General features: G+C 34.7%; 1 protein-coding gene across 1 annotated transcript in view; it reads right to left on the bottom strand.

Moving 5' to 3' along the window:
• CSMD3 (CUB and Sushi multiple domains 3) overlaps positions 1-26886 on the bottom strand; it is a 1175747-nt gene that overhangs the window by 19538 nt on the left and 1129323 nt on the right. The window contains exons 60-65 of the mRNA XM_046642300.1: positions 20807-20986; positions 19047-19220; positions 12439-12612; positions 11172-11245; positions 3754-3865; positions 1244-1423 (exon numbers count right to left, since the gene is read on the bottom strand). Of these exons, the coding sequence (XP_046498256.1) occupies positions 1244-1423; positions 3754-3865; positions 11172-11245; positions 12439-12612; positions 19047-19220; positions 20807-20986 (894 nt within the window). The remainder of the gene's footprint in view (positions 1-1243; positions 1424-3753; positions 3866-11171; positions 11246-12438; positions 12613-19046; positions 19221-20806; positions 20987-26886) is intronic.

Genomic DNA, 26886 nt, shown 5'->3' with positions numbered 1-26886 from the left:
ATAGTGACAAGTGAACAAAAGAGTAAGATCTCACATCGTAGGGATTTCTATCATGAAAAATTTTTAAAAAGAAAAAAAACTGAGCAATGCTCTAGCTAAGAGAAGAGACTGAAAACATTTTAAGAAGGAAAAAGTCATTAACATTTATGAATGCTGCAAGAGATCAAGAATTAGAAGGCCTGAAAAAAACAAAAAGGAAAAAGGAGTTTATGGATGACCTTATCAAGAACTATAGAAAAATTTCCTTTGCTCTTTCTGGAAACATTACCCTTTTTCTTCTGGTAAACTTATTATAGTTTGTCCAGATGGGGATTGTCCTGATTAAGCAACAACAAGGATGGACATTTCACCTAGATCTGATCAAAATATCATATCACCTTGGCTGTGTAATAGATTTAGAGATGGACTCTATTCAAAACTGTAACAATCAGACTCCTGAACAGTGCTTTCCTGACCAAACTTTGGAAAAGATTCTTTCTACCAGAGTTACTCTCCCAGAAGGATATGAACCCAGGAACGCTGGCAGCAATTTTCCCTACTGTATTGGTTTGAATAGTGTACCCCCAAAATTCACGTTCACCAGGAACCTCAGAATATGACATTATTTGGAAGTAGGACCTTTGAAGATGTAATTAGTTGGTGATTTTGAGGTGAAATAATGCTGAAATAATCTCTAAATCCAATGACTCATGTCTTTATAAGAAGAGTAGAGACATATACAGATGCATAGGAAAGAAGGCTGTATGAGGATGGAGGTAGAAATTGGAGTGAGGCAGCTACGACCCAAGGAGTGTCCAGGATAGCCAGAAGCCAAGAGGTAAGGAATGATTCTTCCAGAGAGCCTTCAGAGGACACAAGGCCCTGACAACACATTAATTTTGGACTTCTGACCTCCAGAACTGTGAGAGAATAGATTTCTGTTCTTTAAAGCCACCCAGCTTGTGGTACTTTGGTACAGCAGCCCTGGGAAACTAATACGCCTACCATAAGTAGAGAAGTAGAAGAAATAATAAAGGCCAGAAGAAAAAACCAGAGCATGGAAAAGCAGCTACTAAAAAACCTGAATAACATATCTGTGCCTCTGGGTCCAGAAGTGCTTACATCACTCCCACCCTTGGAGTTGGCCAACAAATTTCCCTAGTTCCTAAGCTAATTTGAATTGATTTATTTTTTTTGTCTCTTGCATCTGAGGAAGTCCAAATTCGTACATTTTCTGTTAAAAGCTTTTACAGAGAAAACTTACCTTCACAAACAGGAACTTTTCCAGTCCAGGTGTTATCAGATCTACACACCCTATGTTCTGTTCCACCTGCTAAGAAGAAGCCAGGCTGGCAGGTATAAATTAGTGTATACCCATGGGATGGGAGGTCCATTCCTACTACATTTGCATGAGCAGGAGTTTCCGGCTGTTTACAGCTATGGGCTATATTGAGAAAAGAGAAAAATGTTCATTTGTTATAGACACATTAAGAAAATTTTGAGGGGCCGGCTCCGTGGCCGAGTGGTTAAGTTCGCGTGCTCTGCTGCAGTGGCCCAGGGTTTGGATCCTGGACGCGGACATGGCACTGCTCGTCAGGCCACGTTGAGGCAGCGTCCCACATCCCACAACTAGAAGGACGTGCAACTAAGATATACAACTGTGTACACGGAGGGTCTGGGGAGGTAAAAGCAGAAAAAAAAAAAAAAAAGATTGGCAACAGTTGCTAGTCCAGGTGCCAATCTTAAAAAAAAAAAAAGAAAATTTTGAGATTGGAGTCACAAAATATTTTTCAAGGTATGTTAATGCCTTTATGTAAATATACCTTTAAATTGTTATTCTAATGAATCAAGGAAAATGCATCAATGTAAATATACATATTAAATTCATAGACTAGCATTTCCTAAACAATCATCTATAGAACACTGGTAGATGTTAACAGGTAAACTGAGGGGGGAAAAAAACTTACTGTGAATAATTAACCTCATAAGTGTGTATGATATCACCATTTTAGAAAGTCACAATATATATTAGCATTTTAAATGATCTAAAAAGTTCCACAGTGAGATATCTTTTAAAGTTTGTCAAACTCAGATTTTCTATACCAGTTTAGGAAATGTATTTTATGATTTTTTTATTTACTGTATTTGTTTTAAATTTAAAAACATGTTTTTTAAAGTTAAATCCAACCACAGATCATTATGTTGCTCTGAAATTAATACTTTCTAATGTAGAAAGTACAAATTAATAATTTTTTTACATATAGAATTTTCTGGCCATATTTTGGGTCCATATGCTAGTAGCATTTTTTCATTCACTTAACTTTTTGTCTCCTTTCCTGCATTTTTCCTCCCACTCCTAATTCGCTACCTTTATTCCACTGCACTTATACTGATGGCACTTCTTGGCCCTCCCCTCAGTTCACCTGTTTTGTGTCTTAGAAAGACCATTCCTTTCTCAATCAGAAATAGATACTATAAGGAATCTTTCCCCAAACAAGAGAGCAACTTTCCATTTGTTTCCCAATGGAGATTTAGAAAGCTATATGCAATAGCTAACATTTTTTAACACTATGTAATAAACGTTGTGTTACATAGTTTATATTTAATATAATTCCAGTTAATGAAATTTAATCCCCATGGGGGAAATATCACTAAGGATAAACACAAATAGTTTGTCTGTTACATTCTTAACCCCCACATGATGCATATATTAGAAATTCTGAGATGCTTTGCAGTACAGAAGCTGTTTAACTTCATTTAAATCATCATATCCCAAATGCAGGTCATTTAAGAATCTTAGTTTACTATGAAATATCTAGTTACATCCCACACAGCTGTTCTAAAGTACATACTCTGAGGAATGATCTTTTTAGGAATTTTGACATATTTAAATACTATAAGCAAACCAGGCATGTGACATGACTTCTCAGTGGAGAATTCTGCTGCTTTTCAGTAAGCCACATGCCCAGAGGGGCTCCCATGTTTATTTGCGTCATTCTGAACAGGGCTCGACTAAAGTCACAAGACTTACTTGAACTTCAGCAAATCTTAAAAGCTAGACACCATCCCATTGAGTATTTCTATTTCCTTATTTTTTACCCCAAGAGGCTAAGAATTTAAAAAGATGGGGCAGGAGATAAAAAGAGGGAGTCGGAGGGAAAAAATAGATAAGTAACTCACCAGCTGGAATTTATGTCTAACTATAAATTAGAAAACACTGTTTAGAGACCTTGGACTTTGTTCTTATTTAATCTGTATAGCAAGTGCTCTCAATTTAGGGTCAGTGCACACTTAGAAGCTCCAGGAAATCTTAAAATAGTATTCATGTTTTGGGACAAGGTGTTGATGCTTATCTCCCTTCATGGATGTTTCTACGTTTCTTCAGATTCTCAGAGAGATTCACAAGTAATAAAAGATTAAGAGTCACTCTGTTGGAAGCTCCTGTATCACAGATCTGCACAGAGAGGTGTAGATCTATGGATCTATAAACTAATCATCATCTAAAATTACCAGACAGAACACAAACACAAGAGCTTTTCAAAAAGAACAAAAGCGTACCTCATGCCTTTTGGCTTCTTTAGAAAGAATGCTCTCCAGTGGGCATGGGGGTTATGATATAGTAATAAAGTTATACATATGAATTATGTTTTATAATCTAAACAATCAATGTGAAACATCTGTTGTATAAATATAAACTTATTTTCACAGTTAGGAGAAAAAATCCATATAAATTCTTACCTATGATAAGTATAATTTCTTAACCACAATACTTACGTATGCACTCGGGCTGAATTCCACTCCATGTGAGGTCAGGAAGGCAAGTACGTGTTGTAGACCCTTGTAGAAGGTGTCCTTTTTTGCAGTGGAACTGTACAACACTTCCTACCTACAGAGAAAAAGCAAACATCCCCATGCAACTCCAATGATAGCAACAAATAAAAAAACTTGGACCAGAAAATGTTTTCAAAAGAAATTCTGCATGATAGAAGTTGGAAAGAAAAGAAATAGAAATCTGAATAAAAAAAAAATTGGAGAAAAAATCAAGAGTAAAGAAAACACCTAGATCTCTTTGTGCACATATCATCACCAAATATTTGAGTACCCAATGTATACAGAGGTGCCAAACTTTTTGCCATGTTAATTTGAAGAAACTATGTAGGATACCAAAAGGTCAATAAGCCACATATGATAGAAGATAGACAGACAGATGGATAGAGAGTTAACTAAAGATAGATAAATGAAGATGGATAAAGATAGATATGGAAATAAAGATAACTAAAACATAAGAGGTAAATGAATATGGAAGACAGTAAAGGCAATACCAGATTGAACAAAGTTATTTACTGAAGGTTGTGGTGGTAACAGAAATATACGATGGAAGATATGTGTTTTGCACTAAGCTTATAAGGATGTGGGATTTAGATAAATATATAAAACAATGATTTTTAAAGTGTGGTGCTCAGACCAGGAATCCCAGCATAACCTAGGAGCTTGTTAGAAATGTAAATTTGGGAACTTTACCCCACATCCACTGAACCAGAAACTCTTAGGGTAGGGACCAGCAATCTGTGGTTTAATAAGCTCCCCAGGTGATTTCAGTGAACACTAAAGTTTAAGAACAACAGATATAAAAGTAGAAAAGAGAAGAATATGATGAGAAAATGCATGGAGGTTAAAAAATACATCACATGTTTTAGGAAAAAAGACTGTATATTTAATTAGTTGGCATGGATAGCTTCCACAGTGAGCGGGAAAGTAGGGGTAAGTGGGAAGAAGTGAGATAGAATAAAAAAGAAAACAGACCCCAGAATAATGTATACTTGGCTTTAACTTAGAATCTGATATTACTTGAATAAGGTATACCTCCTCTTGGAGACTTAATTTCCCATCTATAAATAAAGATGATAATACTATTTGTCTTGAGATTTGTTTTAAGGGTTAAATGAAATAGGATATACAATCCACTCTACACAGGGATGACACATAAGTTTTAAATAAATTCTAGCTATAATTATAAAGTCAGAGACATGAGTATGAATAGTTTCTGAAGGGTCTCAAATAGCAGGCAATGACATTTGAGATCTTTTTTAATAAAAGCATAAGGGGCCAAAGTTTCAGGGCAGGTAAAATTTGTGTAGAAAATAACATCTTTGGAAAATTAAACTAGTGATTGTAGGGAGAAATTACTAAACAATAAAAAGAATGATGAATAGTAACTCTAATTATGTGGCTCGCACTGCCCTTTTAGATTTGAGTGGATAAAAGCCGGACTAACTTGTGGCAACAGACTTGGGAAAGAAGTCCTTTACTCAAAATACATTACAAGGAAAAATCAACAAGATTTATTAAGTGATTAGAAGTGGAGGACAAGAAAAGGGCTATTTAGAGTCTGCCGCTTGAGCCTTCCCCAGCAGTGAAGTCTGAGAATGCTCAATGGCTGTCTTAGGGGTTATCATGCAAACCCTGTTTTCTACTTACCTCTTGAGTTCCTACTCCCATCTGCTAAAGCAATTTAAGGCTAAGCCTAATGTGACATAATTTGATACAAGATTCCATTTGGACCTTGAGACTAGCTAAATTCGACACTCTCACCTTAGCCCCTAGGAGATCTCTTACTCTCTTGATGCCCCATTTTGTCTAGGCCCATTACATTGCTCAACTCCAAGGAGCATTGCTCATGCTGTGTTCAATATAAATGGAGTCCTTCAAATTGTGGTCCAGAGCATGCCATTCACATACTCTCCGAAGTTGTGCAATACGCTACTACAGATGTTGACTTTCTTTTGTGGTCAAGATTATGTGACTGACCATGTAGACTTTGAAATTATATTGTTAAGTCAAACTGGTTCTACAAAAGCCATCATCTCTATAAATCCAGCAATCCTACTTTAGTTTAGATATCAGTTAACGGTACCACCTTTCACCCATAAATCTCCCCTTATTTATCTACCACCAAATACTGATGATGTTATTTCCTAAATCTTTCTCAAACTGTCCTCTACTTATAAATCCTGTTTTAGTCCTGAACATATTTTCTATAGGCTCTTGTTCTCAAACTTTATCAGATAACATAATCACCAGGAGGACTTACCAAAATACAGATAGCTGAGCCCCCCTTGAGTATTTCTGACTGGATAGATCTGGGGGAGGCCCAAGGATCTGCATTTCCAAAAAGTTCTCAGCTAATATTGCTGATGCTGGTCAAGGACCACAGTTTGAGAACTACTGTCATAGACAATTACAGTAATTTTCTAACTTGTCTCCATTTCTCCAGTCTTGACCCCAGTAAATTTATTTTCCACACTAAAGTCAGAATAATCTATTTAACACGAAAGTTTGACCTTATCATTACCCTTCTTAAAATCTCCACTGGCTTACTTTCACAGAATAAAGTTATGCTGTGTTAATTTGGCAGATAAAAGCTTCCACAACCTGACCACTGATCATCTCTCTAGCATCATCATTAATCACTTACTTTTACTCAAACTGTGCTCACATAACATTGAGTTTTTGTAGTTACCATAATGCAAGCATATTTCCATGCTGTTCTTCCTGCATGGAATGCCTTTCCCAACTTTCTTTTCCTAGATCTTAACCTAAAACATTTAGCTCAGGCAACATTTCTAGAAAGTCTTTCCCATAGCAACAGATTAAGAAAACTGTCTCTTTTATGTGCTTGCTTAGCACCTTTCAATGTTATCAATGTTATCACCTATCCTATGAAATCATGTGTTCTATCTGATGGAATACCAGAAGCTAACTGTTAGCTTCTGGGCCAGGGGCTGTGTGTTACTCACCCTCATGCACCAAGAGCTTGGAAGGTGTCTTGAGACTGTTAGATCAACTGAAGGAATGGGAACTAATAATTTCATATAAAATAACATGTCTATTAGCTTCTTACTTAAAGTGAAGTGATATCCCTTCTGTACTTTAGAACTTGAAAGTAAATCACTGTTTGTTCTTTGAAGGGTACATTTGGGTTCCTTCCTATTAACTAGATGTGAGAAACATATTGGATTATATAGACATTTTTTTACCTTTAAGACTTTTTTCTTTATTCCTGTAAACTTTTCTAAAGTGACTATAAATACTGCTTTAGATATTAACCAGATACTATAGAAGTAAAATCTATTTAAAGATTTTTTATATATCACTAACATTTAATAATAATTTTTGTCAAATTCACAGATACTTATATCAAATATCTAATACACCTAGAGTTACACAAAATTCAGAATTATTTTTTAATTCAGAATTTGTTACAATCAAATCAATCATCGAAATTTTCTCCAAGTATCAGTGCATTAATTAATAATTTTGTCAGCAATAAGTCCACTTAATATATTTTACACAGCCCTCCATCCTTTTCTAACTTACCACGATAGATCCTTCTGACCCTAAATAACTTATAACATGCATAATATAATTTGATTATTTGTAGACACCTAAGTAGCAATATCATAGAAATTTCCATTATGCAATTCAAAAGATTCTTGGAAAAATAATTTATGTACAATTTTCCCACCAATATTTACTAATAAAAAAGTGCTCTGTTTTTATAACCAATTATATACAATGTGAAAATTAATATTTAAAATTATTTTTATATCAGGAATTAAAAATCATCCATATTAAGTTTTAATTGCAGTCAACGTTTAAACAAAAATCACTTTAAATTAGTCTCAATTAGCATGTGTGTGCAAATGCATTATAAAATTTTAAGACATGTCTAATTGGTAAATATCACTTATCTTTTTAAACTCATTTCCTTCTTTTAAATGTTATATCTCAGTTCCTAAGTCATGAAGTTTAGATAGTAAACCATAGCATAATCAAAATTTTGCATAGATTTAGAATATTCTAAGTGAGATCTTTCATTTCATGATATTTTATAAGAAATGACTCTTGCTTTGCAAGAACTTTCATCACTGTATTTATTTGTGTCTCATTTTTAAAATCACGTATTTGTTTAACTGGAGTATCCAGCATGGTTCATAACAACTAACAACTTTCATACGTATATTTTTTTGAAAGATATATGTTTTGAAAGTTGTTATATATATTTTACATATATATATAATTAAAGCTTCAAAATTTATATGCTTCCTCTGTACTTTAAACAACCATTTTATATTTGTATTTTCTATTATGTGTTTATATTAAACATTTTTATCTAAGAAAAAATGAGGTACCATCTAATAAAAGACATACACAAATTTAGATTGATAAAATTGAAGTAGAAAGGCAGGATAATAAAAGTGAGGAAATAACGCGTATGCTTAAGATGAGATGCAAGTTTTCACTGACTGAGCATCAGTTTTCATCCTGAGCTTCCTGATTTAAGAAAAATAGAATTTTAAGGTATCTTATGAGTTTGTATTCAAAAATAAACAGAAGATTTTAACTTTAAAAATTGAATTTTATGGTTTTTTGTTTTAAAATTCATGTCATCATTCATCATTTAAAGGTAATAAAACACTAGGTAACGTTTACCTCATTCAATGTACTTATGCACTAATTTTGATTATAAGCTGGAAATCATACATCACCACTATCATTATTTTAATAAAGATAAATACCTTAGTGTTAAATACCTTGGTGGGGTTAAACATCTAAGAGTCAGATTAAAAATATTTCATATCTATAATAAATTTAATGTAACAGGCCCTAAATCCAAATAATGTGTCTTCCAAAGCCCAGAGCTTAATTTAAAGAATGATACTGCAGTTAGTGAAGTATGTGTGCCTGGCATTTATTCCATAATTAATCTAGATGTTGTATCAATCATTTTGACAGCTACTTTCTTCACTACCAATCTATTTTTAGCCAAAAATTGTTACAACTTAGAATATTTTGGATATAAGAGAAATCATGTTGAGTGCCTTTTTTAACACTAGGGTTTTCACCACCTTTAGAAACAGGTGATATATTCTTATATGTTAATAATTATATCTATGTCCAAAAATCTACTATATAAATCTACATACAAAAAGAGAGTGAATAAGTGAGCACATTAAAGAAAAAATTAAGAAAATGATTTGAGTGCCTCTGTACTTCACAACGTTCCCCTTTCTGTTATCTCTCTCAGAAGTGGGCTTCCTGATACCTATGCTTTTACTTAAGAAACTACTGGCCACCTGAGCAAACAAGGAGTCGAGTCGATACAAAAGCTGAGACATTCCAATTCTCTCTCTGGAAATTTGGAACAGACATCAAGACAATTAATCACTTTCTGTATATGGCTAAGGTGCAGAAATGATGCACCTTTGGCCATATGGCCAATCCGCAGGGAGAGAAAATGAAGTAGGTAAACATAGAGTAGTGGAAAAAACTGAATACTGCTGTCCAGTTCCTAGATTCTGGACTTGATGAGTCTCACCTAGGTCCCTTCTCTTGGGGTCTCCAACATACCTGCACATGGCTTGTAATGCCTTAAGGCTCAAGCTAGCTCAAAATAGTTTCTGTTACATGCAAGCAAGAGTTTTTCTCAACTGATACAGACACCTTTTCCAGGTATATACAAGACCATATTCATTTGGAATCTATCAATAAATTGATATTAGTTAGAATTATATAACTTAATTCTGGTGGCTCTATACAGATTTAGTAAATATAATTAGTATTGTATATACATACATAAACACATGCCTGCCTTATGCATGTAAGAAAGTTGACATCCCTAATTTAACATACTCAGTACATTTGTAATTTTAGTAGAGATTAATATAATTATATATAATCAGACAATCATATTTGAAATCTAGCCTATTCATATTTATTTAGATAGAATGTAATGGTCTAATATATGTTTATTAGCCAAATAATATGAATTCAGGGTTAGGTTAACTATGTGATAACATTTTTCAATGATTATAATAGAATTCTTAAAATGCAGTTAATGATTCTATTCATTTCATTGGATGACTATTCTAAACTCAATCTTACTTATTTCCATTTCCATTATCTCAAAGGGTATTTTCTAGAAAGGACTCATATTCCTCAGAAAATCACCAGATTTAGTGCACAGACACTAACATCAAAATTTTGCATTCTGTCAGGATATTGCGATCAAAGCCAAGTCACATTCTGTTTGAGTTTTTTCATCTTTGTGATGAGGACTAATGTTGTTGAGCTAGTTGGCCATTTTTAAGGATTTATATCAATTGATAAACCTTTTATGGAGATATGAATCTAAAGTTTTCTAAAAACACCAATGTAAGAGAGACTGAGACACTTTTTTACACTTTTGTATTATCTAGACAAGCCTGAGGCAATCTGGACGAACCGGAAACACTATAAAATCAATGTTCATAGAGTGCCTGAACTGTAGATAAATGGAAACTATTTTTAGCAACAAAATATGGCACCTTTGGTGAGTACTTCCTTTAGAAATGATATTCTTCAGGTTGACACTGAATTTCACACAAAATAACACAATTTAGAAAATGCTGCAACACAAGGCAATTGGGTAATGTGTAAATTAGCTATTTCCTTTTGGAGTCAGTATGCACTTTGGTTCCCTTGGCCCCTGTAATGAAAAACTTGTTGAATCTCTACATAAAATCGGAATTGAAAATGAGAAAATAAGAAAGACAGCCACACATGACTGGGCATGCTAAAAATTCTAACATAACAATCCAACTATGTGCTGTGAAACAATAGGTTATACTTAAATTATTTTTTCAGAAATTTCTTACATCAATGATAATATTTTAAAAATATTTTAGTATTATATACCTATTATAAGACAAACATATTTTACTCTTCTTGCCTTATTGAATGACCACATTTTTATATATTTGCTAACTCTCTGTCTCAGAAATCTCTCCCTTTACCTCTCTCATCTTTACTTTTCCTCACTGTCCCCATGTCCTTCTGCAAAGTTTACTCATTTATTCCCTCACTTACTCTCTTACAGCCTAACTACTGCTTATGGATTTTCCCTATGCTCACAGCTATGTTTTTACTTTATCCTCTGGGTCAATTAGGCTATTTTCTTGAGGAATATTTTTCTTCTCCTAATTCCCTTTTAATTCTTTTGTTGCCTGTTACCCTTTTTATATATGTTTATGAATATAGATATAAGCATGACGTTTGTTCTGTTTGTGCCAACAGGATTATATGCCTGTGAACCACAGAAGCTTTTTGATCTAGTTTTATACTAAATGGAAATATTTATTTAAAGTACCCACTTGAAATCCAAATGTATTGTTCTGAGATCCATGCCGTGGCACTCCTGGATTTTCACATGAGGTACGGGTGGGTTCTAAAATGAAGATTAAAAACACATTATACCTTTAAATCTCAGACTTATATTTAAATGTATATCTCTCTTCATACAAAATAATTTAAGTGATCTGGGGCTTAATGAAAGGGCATGAGTAACAGTAAAGAGTATAAATCTAATAGCATCTCTCCATGGAGAGAAGCCTGCTAATCTTAAGGCAAGAAATTCAGGTAGACTGCATTTCATATGAATTATGCAATTCTCGAACTTTGAACCCTTCTAATATAAAAGCATTTGACATCCAACTAACTCTGTGGATAAAAAGTTAAGGGAAAATGAAGAACACATGCATAAAATATTTGCTCAAGGATTTTGTGAAGTTACAATCTCAAGTAGGATAATATTCCCCTTAAGAAGTAAGGGTTTTTCCAGAAACAGGACTTAGTTATTTAGATTTTTCATTGACATATGTAGGAGATTTAGGCACAAAAATGATAGGGCTGCTGGTCTCTCAGTTGGTTAGCTTGAATGACAGTTTATTTGGTTAGTTTATCAAATGTGGCATTTAATTTTAGGATTACAGAAATGTACTTTGAGCCATTTTGAAATCAATCTATCTTTTTTTTTTTTTTTTTTTTTGGTGAGGAAGACTTGCCCCAAGTTAACATCTGTGGCCAATCTTCCCCTTTTTTTTTTCACTTGAGGAAGATTAGCTCTGAGCTAAAATCCATGACAATCTTTCTCTACTTTGCATGTGGGAAGCCTCCACAGCACAGCCGAAGAGTGGAATAGGTCCACACCTGAGATCCGAACCTGCGGACCTGGCTGCTGAAGCGGAGAGGAACATTAACCACTCGGCCATGGGGCCAGCCCATCAATGTACCTTTTTTACATTTTTGGAGCAAGTTTAATTTCATTTGAATGTGCTTTATTAACTATAAAGATCTATACAAATGTTAGTACTTAATGCAATTTATCTGGAAGGTTTTTTCTTTTTCATTTACTGATAAACAGGAAAATTACTTCAATATTTCTTCTGGAAATTTTAGATGCTAAAACTAATATCATATGTTTTAACAATATTCACTTTCAGTGCCTTTGAAGTGCTTTTATATTTTATATTTCTTTTTCATAGTTAGCCAACTATTACAGGATAAAGAAAACCATTAAATGCCACTACTACCCAGTAATTCCAGAATCACTGAGCATAATCGACCTTTAATTAATGTTACCTATGCAGTGAGGTGACGAACCACTCCAAGTGCCATCTGCTTGACATATTCTGGTGCTCGATCCCACTAATATGAAAGGAGAATTGCAGCTGAATGAAACCTCTGACTGGTATATAAAGCTTTTGCCTTCTCTTTTTCCTTGGGCGGGTATACCAGGGTCACCACAAAACTTTGCTGAAAGTGAAAAGAAAGACAATTATAGAAAAGATTCAGGGTTCATCAGAGTAAACTGTTTAGAAAAATGATGAAAATAACTGGAATATTATACTTAAGTGGCATGCCATCCATATTAATCTACTGCAATGAAATTTTTTCAGTATTTGATTACATGAATAAATACTGAATGTACAACTCAGTATAATATTATAATGTGGTCTGATCCAGACATTTTTTACCTAGTAGGCCATCTTAATAACTGTAGGTTTTTTTTTTTTAAGAATCACACCACATATTTATACATATAGGTTGTAAAGTTGGAGGGCATTCCTAAAAAAAACATGGGATTCACAGATGGCTCTGTCAGAAAGAACCAATCCATAATGGTCTAGGTTGTATTCTCCAGATTGCTGTATTTTTTTTTGTGCATATAAAACATACGGTTTGTTTCGTTGTACTCTGTTGAACACCGAGAGCGCATTTCCCAGTATTCTGTTGCCTTCCTCTTCAAAATATCATGAAGGATTTTTGAGAGTTTTTTAAAGAGTAAAGAAGCCCCTCAGAGTACAAATTTATACAAAATGAAGGAAACTCAATGTTCTACAAGCACTGAAGAGATCAACTTAACAGGATTTCTAAACAAGTTGATTATATTATTCCATTCAACATATATTTTTTAACTACTAAAAGAAACTTTTCTAGGTGGTTTTAGGCACTTGGACTTAGTAAACAAACTAAGAATCCTGCCTTTGTGATGTTTATGTATTTGTGAGGGAAGTAAACAAACAATAAATATAATTAATAAGTAAAAAAGGTAGTGTGTGGGAAAGTAGTAAGCTCTATGGGGAAAAATTGTGTAGGAAAAGATGATCTGGACTGTGTATGTGTGAGTGTGATGGATGGTGAGGGTTGGGAGTGGATTTTAAATGAGGTGGCAAGGGTCTCTCTCACTGACGAAAGATTTGGAAGAAACAAAGCATTTAGCCATGCTGATATTCCAAGGGAGAGCATCCCAGATAGAGGAAACAGCATTGCCAAAGCCCACTGCTGGGGCACGTCTAGCGTGTTGGAGGAAGAACAAGGCCAGTGAGTCTGGAGCAGAGGGAGCATGTGGAAGTCAATAGGAGATGAGATCAGATGGTTTCAAATCTAGTAGATAACCCAGACAAAGGTACCCACATCATATACTTTCATTTTTTTTTCATTGTAGTAAAAAATACATAACATATAATTTACTATTTTAACCATTGTTAAGTCCACTGGACAGGACACCTACCAGGACAACAGTAATAAACTAGACATGCTCCAAGGCAAATTTGAACGTATGAATACACTAATAATAGAATACCTTAGTCTTAAGCTCAATGTTCAAGGACAGACCTTCCCTGAAATTCAAGACTCTAGGAGAAGCTTGAATTTTCAAACCTCTTTTCAGGAACTTCTTTCTTTTTCTTTTTAAAACAGTTAAGATGAAAACCAATCATTAAATAAATATTAAACAAAATAAATTGAGGAAAAAAATTCAGAGTAAAATAACAAAGGTAAAATAAACATTTGTTTATTGTGTTTTGTTTTAATTTTCACCATTTCTTAGATTTTTGTAAACCTTAGTGCTACTTGGCATCCAGGTCCTTCTAGCAATATAATATCAAAGCCTAAAGGCCAGGGTCTTTGTCTTATTAATCCCTGTATCTCTAGCATTTTGAATTTCACTCAATTTTGAATTCAAACATTTTGAATTTCAATGGATATTTCCTCAGTGAACATTATCAATGGGCATTTCAGCTTTAGCAATAGTTTCTATTGCTAAGTTATTTCATAACCTACTTCTGATGTGTTTCTCTTGCATATTTGTGCTGAGTAATTCATCTCAGAAACTTATCTTTATTCAACAAAGACAATAAAGGAGGGAGACACAAGCACTTAAACTCCTCAATCATCCCCTGGTCACTGCCCCTCCTTCCTCCTCACTCCATCTGTTTTCTATCCATAGATTTTCATGTACTAAACCAAACAACCTATTGGTGCCAAGTTTAGAGGCTTAAGACACAGGGTTTATTCATAATGACATAAACTTTAAGATAAAAAGACATGCTTTGAACAGAATTAAAGAGAAAAGACTTCCATTATTTTAAGTCCTTAAAATGAATGAATTTGGCTATTCAATGGATAAGAGGATTATGACTTAAGTCTGCCTTCACTGAACTGGAATTCATACTCTTCCATTTACTAGCAGCGTGATGCTAGGCCACAAAACAAGGTAGCTGGTTCCCTAAATGATGGAAGAGTTCATAGTGTCCTTACAATTTGATTTCCCTCTCTGAGCTTGTGTCATTATTTAATAAAATGTCATGACTAAGCATTCTTACCAGGAGTTCTGTTATGTGTAGTAGAAATTATACATGTAAAGGAATTGGGACAAAGTTAGCCCCATTTTATTTGGGAATTATAATTCAAATGTCAATAGTAAGTATTTTTTTATCATTTGCATAGAACCAAAAATAAAACATCCTCTCAAGATAACTTCTTGATTGAGACTTTTTTCAGTCATATCAAACTTTACCATAAATTCATCTCTATAACATCTCTTTGTCCCCATCTATTCTGAAGTAGCCATAGAATATCTAGTCTTATATAGAACACATTGATCTTTTCTAAGATGATTCTCTAGCATAAATCAGAATCTTAAGAGCCAATTTGTGTGACATCAACCTTGAGGCATTGGAACAGACTTATACTAATGAATCATTTTACCCAAAAGGAGCTTCTTTGGATCTTGCTTAAATTGCAGTTTAACAAACCACAACCATAATTGTAAATTAGTTCTATCTCTCATGTTCAATATAATATATAGCTCAATATAACTATTTAGTAATATCTCTCTGGAAGAAATGTATTACGAATAATCTGATGGGCCAGCAAAATGGTGGTATGCATGCCCAGTATTTGCAATCACTTAATAGGATGCTCTTCAAATAAAGTATGCCAAAGTATACCTAATAATTTATCTTCAGTCATCATAATTCAAAATGTGTACCTTAAATATATATTTATATTATATTAAAATATGTGGTCATTCAGGAGGATATATATAAAATATATGAATATCCATGAACCCAACACCCAACTTAAGAAACTGAAAATTGCCAATACTGTTGAAACTCCTTCTAGGTCTCTCCTTTTTCTCAGGCCCAGGATAAGAGGCCTTGTCTCATCCCAAATTCTAGGTTCCTCATTTCCACACATTTCTTGATAATTTTACCACATTTATATACATGCTTAAGCATTGAATTGTTTAGCTTTACCACTAAAGACAATGCTGATATTACTATTCTTATACTTGTCTCCTTGTGTACATGTACAGAAATTTGTGGAGGGCATATAACTATGAATATGATTTCTGGGCCAGAAACTCTGTACATCTTTAACTTTACTATATAATAGCAAATAGTTTTGCAAATGGTTGAGAGAATTTACACATCCACCATGAGTATATAAAAGGTTATATTACTCTACTTCCAACACTTGACATTGTCCAACATTTTTTTTCCAGTCCAATAGTTAGGAAGTAGCTGTCCATGTCTTTTTCACATTGTTATTGTTATGTCTCTTTTGTTTTAGGGAATTTTTATATATTCTAAATATTATTTTTATTTTTCATGCATATGATTGTATTATCTAAGTTTGTGATTGGTCTTTTGATAATGAGAACTTTAAAATTTTTAATGCAGTTGAATTTTTCCCCTTTTGCATTTATGGGTTGGAGTTTTTGTATTTTGTTTAAGAAATCCTTTCTTATCTTAAGTTTATTTAGATCGTTTCTTAATCTTTTTTTTATGGGGTCATATTGACTTACAACATTGTGTAAATTTCAAGTGTACATCACTATACTCAGTTTCTGTAAAGAATGCATTGTGTTCACCATAAACAGTCAGTTTTTATCCATCACCATACATATGTGCCCCTTTAACCCTTTTGCCCTACCCCCTACCCCCTTCTCCTCTGACAACCACTAATCTATTCTCCTTATTTATGTGTTTGTTTATCTTTCCCATATGAGTGAAATCATATGGTATTTGTCTTTCTCTGTCTGACTTATTTCACTCAGCACAATACCCTCAAGGTCCATCCATATTGTCACAAATGGCACAATTTTGTCTTTTTTTAATGGGAGAGTAGTATTGCCCTGTGTATGTATACACCACATCTTCTTTATCCACTCATCTGTTGATGAGGACTTGGGTTGTTTGCATGCCTTGGCTATTGTGACTAATGCTGTGATGAATGTAGGGGTGCACACATCTTTCCAAATTGTTGATTTCATGTTCTTTGGATAAATACTCAGCAGTGGGATAGCTGGATCATATGGTATTTCTATTTTTTATTTTTATGAGAAATATCCATACTGTTTTCCATAATGGCTATATCAGTTTGCATTCCCACCAACAGTGTATGAGGGTTCCCTTTTCTCCACGTCCTCTCCACCACTTGTCATTTCTTTGTCTTGTTAATTATAGCTATTCTGACAGATATGAGGTGATATCTCATTGCAGTTTTGATTTCTATTTCCCTAATAATCAATGATGTTGAACATCTTTTCATGTGCCTGTTGGCCATCCGTTTAAAACTTTTATATTTAAGTCTTTAATAAATATGGCATTGATTTGTTATTTGGAGTGAGATAGAGATCATGTTACATGTATGTTTCTGTGTAAAGTAATTGCCTTGCTGCATTCATTAAAATGTCCATTTTTCCCTCGCTGATTTATTCTATATCAAGTATCAATAAATGGTTCTGTGCTGTCTATTCTATAACATTGGCTTACTTTCTATCCCCGCACCAGTACCAGACTGTTTTAATTACTATAGCATTCTAAGTTTCTTTTGTTTTTTGGTTTTTCTCTTTTTTTTTTTGAGGAAGATTAGCCCTGAGCTAACATCTGCTGCCAATCCTCCTCTTTTTGCTGAGGAACACTGGGCCTGAGCTAACATCTCTGCCCATCTTCCTCTACTTTATATGTGGGACGCCAGCCACAGTATGGTTTGACAAGCAGTGTGTAGGTCCGCACCAGGGATCCAAACCAGCAAACCCTGGGCCACCAAAGCAGAGCATGCGAACTTAACTGCTGTGCCACTGGACTGGCCCCTATAGCATTCTAGGTTTTGATATCTACCAGGGACTGCATTACATACCAGAGATAAAGCAGTGAACAAAACAAAGATCTCTGCCTCAAGGAGTGTAAACCTAAGTAGAGGACATCATCCAAATAAACAAAACAAGTAAAATATATAGTGTGTTTTAAGGAGAAAAAAATAACGGATGAAAGGAGACTATTAAGAAGAAAGAACAAAGTCTGGAAGGGCAGTATTATATGTCAGCATACAAATTTTAAATAAGGTGATCAAAGAAGAGAATACTTAGAACAGGGATTTTGAATCAAAAGCCAAAAGAATAAAAGGACATTTCCAGGAAAACAAATAGTAAATAACAAAGCCCTGATGCCAAAGTATGGCTAAGTGTTCAAGAAAAGTATGAAGGCCTGTGTTCCTGGAGCAGAGAGGATGAGGGGAGAGTAGTAGGAGATGATAAGATCAGGGAAAAGAAGAAAAAGGTTATATAAGTCTGTAGGCGATTTGGCTTCTACTCTGAATGAGATGACAAGACTCTGGAGGGTTCTGAGCACTTCAGTAAGTTGGCTCTGCCTAAGCTCAAGGCCATGGGGAGAAGTAGAGTGTTCCTCAACCCCATGCTGGGAAGGAAAGGAGGATTAGGAACAGGAAAGCACTAGACATCTCTGAACGAGTACTGCCTGCATCACGTGCTACAATAATTTGTGTAAACAGAAATCTGACTTTTGTTTTGTTTTCACTCTTCCAAACTAATTTTGAAGTGACACTTGCTGGAACATATAGTATGCAGTACCCTCTGTAACAAAATAATAACCTCTCATCTCCATGCTTACCCTAGTAATTTTAGATGTATAATCACAATCAGTGCCATGGCAAAGACCATCATAAGAACCTGATTTGAATGACATGTAGAAGTGACATGGATTCATTGAGGAAAGAGATTTGGGGATAAATTAGAGCATTCAATTGAAATAAACTGGACATAAATAAGAATAATTTTCCAGCAGGAGAATTAATCTCAAAATTAATTTATTTTGAGGAATAATTTTGAAAAATAGGAAAAGTTTGCAAACAAAGCAATTTAGCCTAAAATTTAGAGTCAGAGCAAAAGCAACATAATGATTGGATTACATGAAAAATAGCTACATTGGTAAATACTGATTTTTGATTGAATTTTAATTACACATTGAAAAGAATTTAACAATCTCATATTTGGTCTAGCAAAATATGAAAATTTTCAGTAACAGTTGTCATGTCAGTAAAGTAACTCTAAGAGAGTGAAAATGGGAAAATAAAATTTTAAGTACAGAAATTATACTTACGTAAGCACTGTGGCACTTCTCCACTCCAGGTACCATTCCCTACACAGGTCAAAACAGCAGGAAAGGACAGTTCATAGCCTGGAGAACAGATGTAGCTAATACTAAAGCCCCAGTCGAAATTTGTTCCTTCCAACCTTCCATTAGAGATCTGGGGAGGAGTTGGGCAGGTAACAGCTGCAATTACATTAAAAGCGATTAGACACAGCTGTTGAAACATCCTGGATGTAGAAAAAAATAAATATCATTAGAAGAAGCATATGTGCTAATTTAACCTTTTGGAGGACAATATGGCGTGACATGTTTTGTTCTCCTGGTAGTATTCCTGAAACATCCCTGGAATTAATCCCTCTAGGATGCCACTATTTCTTGGCAACATAATGGCAACTGGTTGTCAGAGATTTTCTGACAAAATAACAAGCTGCCTGACATCTAAGGGAAGGCAAATAGAGGGTAACCTTCTATCCAGTATACTGTAACTGATAAATTATTGGTTTTATATAAAATCATTCTCCGATGACCTTAAGACACACTGAAGAGCTGGGCTGTTTGGCTATATATAGTGTCAGCATTGTAGCAAGGAATGTGGGAGTAATTCTGTGACATTTTTTAAAACACAGATCATATATCTCATTAAAATATCCAAATAGGTCCTATTAACCATCTAGAGTCATATGTAAAAACTTATTGTAGAGTTTTAAATGCATTATTAAATTTTTAAACATTCATTTTAAATTGTTTTAAGTTGTCCCCCAGCAAAGATGGGTTGGATAACAGACAGAGATAAAGGGAAAAAGAAGGGTACCAACTACAAAATCTAAAAATGAGGAATGATTGTATTTTGACGACAAGGAACATATATGAATAATTTTTTGGAGTTGTATAATACTGCCATTGTCAGAATTAATGATGTATGAAATAATTTTGAAAATATAAAATGTCTGTGCAATATATTTTTATATAGTAACTGTATATTTGTAGTGATCTGATTCAGAATGTGTAATCAAAAAGAAAAAGACACATTGAAATTATTCTTTTTTGTTAAATTATGTCAGGGAGATATTAAACTGTCAATTCACATATGTTTAGAAAGATGACTGAGAAATCTCAACTATTAAAAATCAATATCATCACAAAACAATATACATTATCTGACACTGCATCTACAGTATTCCACAAATAATCAGTAAAATTGACAAATTATGAAAATATTTCCAGTGGAAAAAATAGCATAAAGTAGAAAATTTATGCCTATATTGACTAAAAGATTAATTCTAGATTGCATTCTTTAAAGAAACACATTCTCCTTTTCTTTAAGAAAAATTAGAGTTCTGTAATTCAGGCTGACTGTTCTCAAATCATAGAAAGGTTTTCTGCCCATCCTCAAATTACTTGACCCAACTGGATCATCAAATTAAAGTTCTAATTCATTAAGGTTATATTCTCTTCTAAATTTTCATCAATCAATATAAATGATGATGATTACATATCAGAGTACATGATATTTTTGTCACTTTGGTTGCATTAAAGTTCTTTGTCATTACTCACAATAAGACAATGTTTTTGTTTAAATATCTCTTATAAATCCTTTACATTATTATCTGTATGGTTTAAAAAAAAATTGCAGCAGTCATTTTTCAGTACCAGAAAAAAAAGCGAAAGAATACATAAAAAACTATTTGAATTTACTTTAAATTTGCACATTACAAAAGAAAATATGTAGTGTTGATCACTTATAAATACTGAAGAAATCATTATCATACCTCTACAAGTTGGCATTACTCCACTCCATGTGCCATTAGTTGTACAAGTCCTGGTTCTGGAACCATTCAATTCCATTGTGTAGCCTGGCTGGCACATGTAAGAAACATTTTGTCCAACCACGTAATCATCTCCATATCTCAGTCCATTGGCTGGTATGCCTGGGTCTCCACAACTGATTACTATCAGTATTGGATTAGAAGAGCAGATGGTTAATGTGGCAAGTATTTTATAGAGAAGAGTAGAAAGCATATGGCATACTCAACATATAAGCAGGAAAAATTAGTTATCATGCACATTTTTAATAATAAAACATAAGCATATTTAAAGCACATACTGGCACTTCCTGATTATGATCAGGTATGCTTATTACAGACTCTATACATACGGTTCAGAAACTGTCATTTAGACTCTGTAAAGGCTAGGTTAATATGCTATTATGTTGTGGGGAACTCGGATGTGGTAACCTTTCTTAACCTGCATTATATGATCATGGAGAAACCATCCTATAGTATCGAGATATCTAACATAATATTCAAAATTTGTATTCTTATATATGTCTATTGAAATCTCTAATTTAACAGGCTTGCTGGATTGACAGAATATTTTCTGTACAGGGTCACTCAACTAGGTATTATAATAGTTTTTAATTAAAACAATAATTTTTATTGCATAAATGAAAGAATGAATAAACTACAAAATGTGAATCTATCACAAACAGAGCAGGATACATAATTTTTGGGCCCAGTGCAAAACGAAAAGGCCACAGCTAGGGATAGAGAAATCAGTTTTTCATTTCTACCAACTCATTGCCAACCCGAGTGAAAGAACAAGCCCAAGAAATTGCAACCTCCACTCTGGAGGATGCTTGCTTCTTGTATTGGGGGCAAGTGAGAGGCCTCCGTCAAGTGCTGGCTAAATATTCCTCGGTGTTGCCAACCTAGGACAGGCATAGCTTTTGCCCTGCTCTGCTCCAAGACTCCGTGAATACTCCCAGTTCTGACCTGCCCCACGCTTGCACCAAGGCCCCCACAAAAGGGTGGGGGTCAAAGGTGAAATGTGAGCCTCTCTCTGCTGATAACACAATGGATCAGCTGGGCAGAGGGCATCAATAGCCCGGAACAGGAGTGGGAATGAGGAGGTCAGGCAGGGCCAAGGGCACCAGGTGGTGGGTAGTAAAAGGCCAGAATCCCTCCTGGGAGGACGGAGAGGCAGGGAGGCTGATTGCACATAAGCAGAGGCTCCAAACCCTCAGCACATGCTCCATGGTCCCAGTGGACTTCAGTGACAAAACACAAATTCAGAGATAAAATTACTAAGAATTTTGAGACAGCAATCCCAGAGCAGTGAACCCCGAGCACAGGACTCTTCTGAGCATGAGGCTCTATCAATTGTACTGGTCTATAAAACTGGATCTGCTTACATGTGCAATATTATCATTTATAAGTCACCAAAAACTTTCAAAAAGACTTGAGACAGCACAGAAAATTAAAAAAAATTCTAAATGTGGCAGTTAGGAATAAAGCATAACACAGATTATATATAAGCCATGAGAACACTTGGTGGTTTGAGGCGCATGACTTAAACATGATTTCAGCAATGAATTGTCTTCACAAGCCTTCTGGTGGCTAAGAGAAAAAGGAAAACACAGAAGGTTACACTTTTTCTTTTCTGGAGAGAACAAACAAGTGGCATACTTGTCTTTTAGGATCTTTTATGCCTTTTCAATTTTTTGGTCATAAAGGGTAAATAATTTCACCAGGTAAATACGAATTATACTCTTTCATTTTTATTTTTAATTATTTCTTCCGAATATTTTGGAGGTCTAGGGTTAAAGATTAAAAATAGACTAAGGCATGGAAGACCTTAATAGCACTTAGCTACACTGTATTAATTTACCATTAAAATCTATGAACGTTAAGATTTCTTTCATATTATTCTAATCTGTTGAGCCTAAGGAGTCTGAAGACCATGAATAATGGCATTTAAATTAAAGAGCAATATTCATGGCACTCCACCTTATAATCCTCGGAGCCCTCAAGACAGTGCTGGAATCACACTCATTGAGTGTTTCTGTCTGACTCCTAATAAGAGTTTCACAAATAGGATGATTTTTGTTCTTTTAATGATTGATGAAGAAAAGATTTTTTTTAATTATACACCTGAGTTGGACGGAAAATCAAATCCTGCTTATGTACCAAGAAAATGTCACTTCTTTTTGCAGTTTCAAAATTTGCAGCCATTTAAAAGTGAGTATGTCTTCACTTCATTTTGTTTTTTTTTACCTTATGTTACTTTATATTTTTAAACTAGATTCCAATTAAGAAGAGAAAAATTAAAGAGAACAACTACTAATTGTTGTTATTTGCTGGGCAGTGCTTTACAGATGAATTAGAGCACTGGCAAGAAAGAACACCTAACTCGGTCATAAGGCACACGAGCTGAGAAGCAGCCACCAAAAGAGAGGACAGAGGGTGTATTTTACAGAGGCACTAAGAAAGAGTTCTGCGTATCATGGCAGCGGCATGAATGAAATGCCTGACAACAGCTTCAGAAAGATTTGTTTGGTGGCTTCCTAACAAAGCAAAGGCCAGTCAAAGAGGCAGTTTCCAATAGCAACAGTCTTTGCAAACAGCACCTGCTCCACAAGTCAATTCATTCACCATCAGCTTGTTTTCAGCAACAAAAAAAGGCTTTTGGCGTTTTCAGGCAAAACCTTAGAATAGCTCTTCAGGGCTTTATCCTAAAATTCACAGTCATCCGTGCATGACAAAGGGGTGCTATGCTTTATCGCAAGAAAATCTTTTCTAAGGTTACCAAAATCCCTAAGCACACAGCGCACAAGCGTACACACACCCACCCCCAATAAACCGCATGAAGATATTTTGTCTCTTTTCTCCATTGTTGTATTCTCAGAGCCTAGGCTAGTACATAACTCCTAAGAGAGTAAGTAAATACTTGTTTAAAGAATAAATGAGTGAATGAGTATGTAAGGAATGATTAACTAGTCAGCTCAGATTCTCAAAAACACACAAACTGCTTTAAAGGTTTGAATTTGTCTTTGTGGGAGGTTTTCTCATTAGCTTCTATCATGTAATTGGTGCCCATTTGGCAATCATTTATGATAAATCTAAGTATATAACCTCTGTGCTAAAAATAAAACATAATTGTGGTAATTCTAGTCTATGCCACTTCAAAACTACTTTCTCTTTCAACTTTTTAAATAAACATTACAAATATCCATTTTTAAATAAAATAGGATTACATTACCCACACTTTTATAACAGCATTCATTTTTTACTCAATATCTAATGGACATTTTTGCATGTTAATACACATAGATCCATGAAACTATTTTCATGACATAATGTTTCCTTACATGGATATATATGCTATATAGTTCATGTCACCAAACCCCTGTGGACTGATGTTTCAGTTACCCCACTGTTTTCTGATTAGAGACAATGCAGCAATGGACAAGCTTGCCTAGGCATCATTACACCTAAGGTTTGCCAGGTTTTAAGCCCAGAACAGAATTCTACTATAGCAGAATGAAGTTCCAGAAAGGTGGTCAAACCATTTGTCTGATAACTCTTCTGATTTTATATAATCTCCCAACTCAAAAGTTAGTTTCCTTTTTAGATCTCAGTAAGGTAGATTTTCTCAACCTTAACCTTGGCACCACTGACATATGGGACCAATTAATTCTTGATTATGGGGGCCGCTTTATGCATTGAGAATGTGTAGCACTGACCTCTGCCTGCTAGACACTGATAGCACACTCCACTCACCTGTGCTGTGATAACCAGAAGTATCTCCAGACACGGCCAATGTCTCCTGGGAAGCAAAATCGTCACCCCTGTTTGAGAACCACTGCACTGAGGGATAGCTCTCTCTCCTTAAGGAGATTTAGATGACTTTTTAGCTTCACTTCACCCAATTTCATACTGGCATATTCCCCAGCTTTCTCTTGTGTGAGACTAGCCCCATCGCCCTGAGCAGCCTCTACCACAAAAAGAAAATCTCTGAGAATTCTCAGGTTGGTAACAAAGATCCAATAAGGACTGTATTGGTCCTTGTTATTTGGAACAAAAGCCTTAGATTCATTTATCACTGAATCTGATTAAGTATGCTGTCCCTGGCCTAAATGACAAGACCTACCAGATGCAGTGCATTGATCATTTTGGAAGAAGTCCTGGTAGGTTAAAAAAAAAAAAAAACAATCCAAGAAACAAATACATATAATTCTTTTTAGGCTTGAAAGCTAATCCTTACTCTACTTGACAAGCTCCTGGCGCAGATTGTGTCTTCTTCCCAAAACATTATGTACACTCTGTGCTCTAGGTACCAGAGGGTACCTGTCTGTTAGACGTTAAAAGGTAAGGATCCCATACTAGTAATATCCCAAGGGTTTTTTCACTGTTCAAACAAACAAACCTGTACTTTTGAATGAGGATTCATTTGTGCTTAATTTTCAGATCTTTTCTCTCAGTCTGAACATCACAGAGAAGAACTTCACCAAACGTTATAATCAGAGTACTGTTATAAACTTCCTGGCGTTATGGCAAATATCTTTTCTTCCAGTTTGTCTTAGTTCTGTGGATGTGTCTTAACATTTATAATTTCTCTGCCAAAGTGTGTGTGATATCTAAATGCATGACCTTGATCTCATGATATATTCTTTTACCTACCCATGAGAAAACTAGATTCTGGAGAAGCTTCACACTCCAGCACTGTCAGTGGTTCCAGAAAGACCTGTCTGGAGTTGCAGAAGAACGGGTGTAGAAAAGAGGAAAGTGTTTCTGTTTGTGAGGCATACTTTTAGAGAAAGATGAGTTAAATGAGCAATTTCTCAACTCATTTGCAATCTGAAGCTGGTTGAATATTAGCAGGTAGAATTCATGTGAGGAAAATTTTATCCTTTACCAACATCTCTACAATGGTTAGATATGAGGGGGGAAGGGAAGGGCATTACCATTATGGTTAAATTATGTTTACTTCAAAAACGTTTCCTGAAATCATTAAAAGGGACAAGGCAATTCACATCTGACACATCTACACAGGTGATTGGACTGGGGGTTTTAAAGGACAGAAAAAGTGTCTGTATGTGTGCATGTGTGTGTTTTGCTGCTGGGGAATCAAGCAAATGAAAGGGATATTTGCAAATCACCCTGGTGGGAAATTCTCAAAGAGCAAAAATGCTTGGAATAAAAAAGCTACTTCACTGGCCTATGAAATACTAGAGACCAGAGACCTTACTTACTGAACTCTTTATTCTCAGTTCCTGGCAAAGTGCCCAAGGATACTAGACATTGTGTAAATAATTTTTTATTAACTGAATCCATAAGTAGTCCAATTACACTATATACCCACAGTTCTCTATTTCATTTTAACTGTATTTTTGCATAAAAAAGATACTGCTATAAGTTAAAAATGAAATTATATTCTAAACATTGGATCACTTCTCTGATTTTCACTACGTGGGAGGAACTAGTTGCCTAAGGATAACTAGCCCAGGAAAAAACAAAGTGGCCAAGTTTTTATTTTAAAAAAGTGGAAAAAATTCCAAATAGAATTCACTTCTTTATATTTTACTTTCACCACACCATTGTAAATGGATAATTTATTCAACTACATTTCAAGGGCTTTATTAATTTCCTCGAGGGTCGTTATTAACTCTTTCATATTGAAATTACCCTATATCGAAACATCTATCATAGCAGCATCTGCTGACTTTCTCCCTTTCAACTGATAGTGTCCTAATTCTAGCAGATCCCTTTTCTCAATGATTATGAATGTGATTCGACAGTACTCAGGCTCATTTCCTTTGCTTCATCACATTAAAATATTTCTTCTCTTGAAAGATTTGCAGATTTAATATTGACATTCTTTTGCACTGTATGTTTGGACATTCATCGTGAGACAACAAAATTATTGATACGATATATAGAGGAAATTGCAATTTTAAGCAGAAAAGATTGTCGAGCAAAAACAAATTTTACAAGTGGTCAGCTCATTTAGAAGTAACATAACTTTGCAGAACTCAAATTGGTAAATGCAGAGAAATTGGAAAAATTTAGAG

Source organism: Equus quagga, chromosome 16, assembly GCF_021613505.1.
Source record: "Equus quagga isolate Etosha38 chromosome 16, UCLA_HA_Equagga_1.0, whole genome shotgun sequence".
In the NCBI taxonomy this organism is placed as follows: Eukaryota; Metazoa; Chordata; class Mammalia; order Perissodactyla; family Equidae; genus Equus; species Equus quagga.
This window is presented reverse-complemented; position numbering and strand designations above follow the sequence as displayed.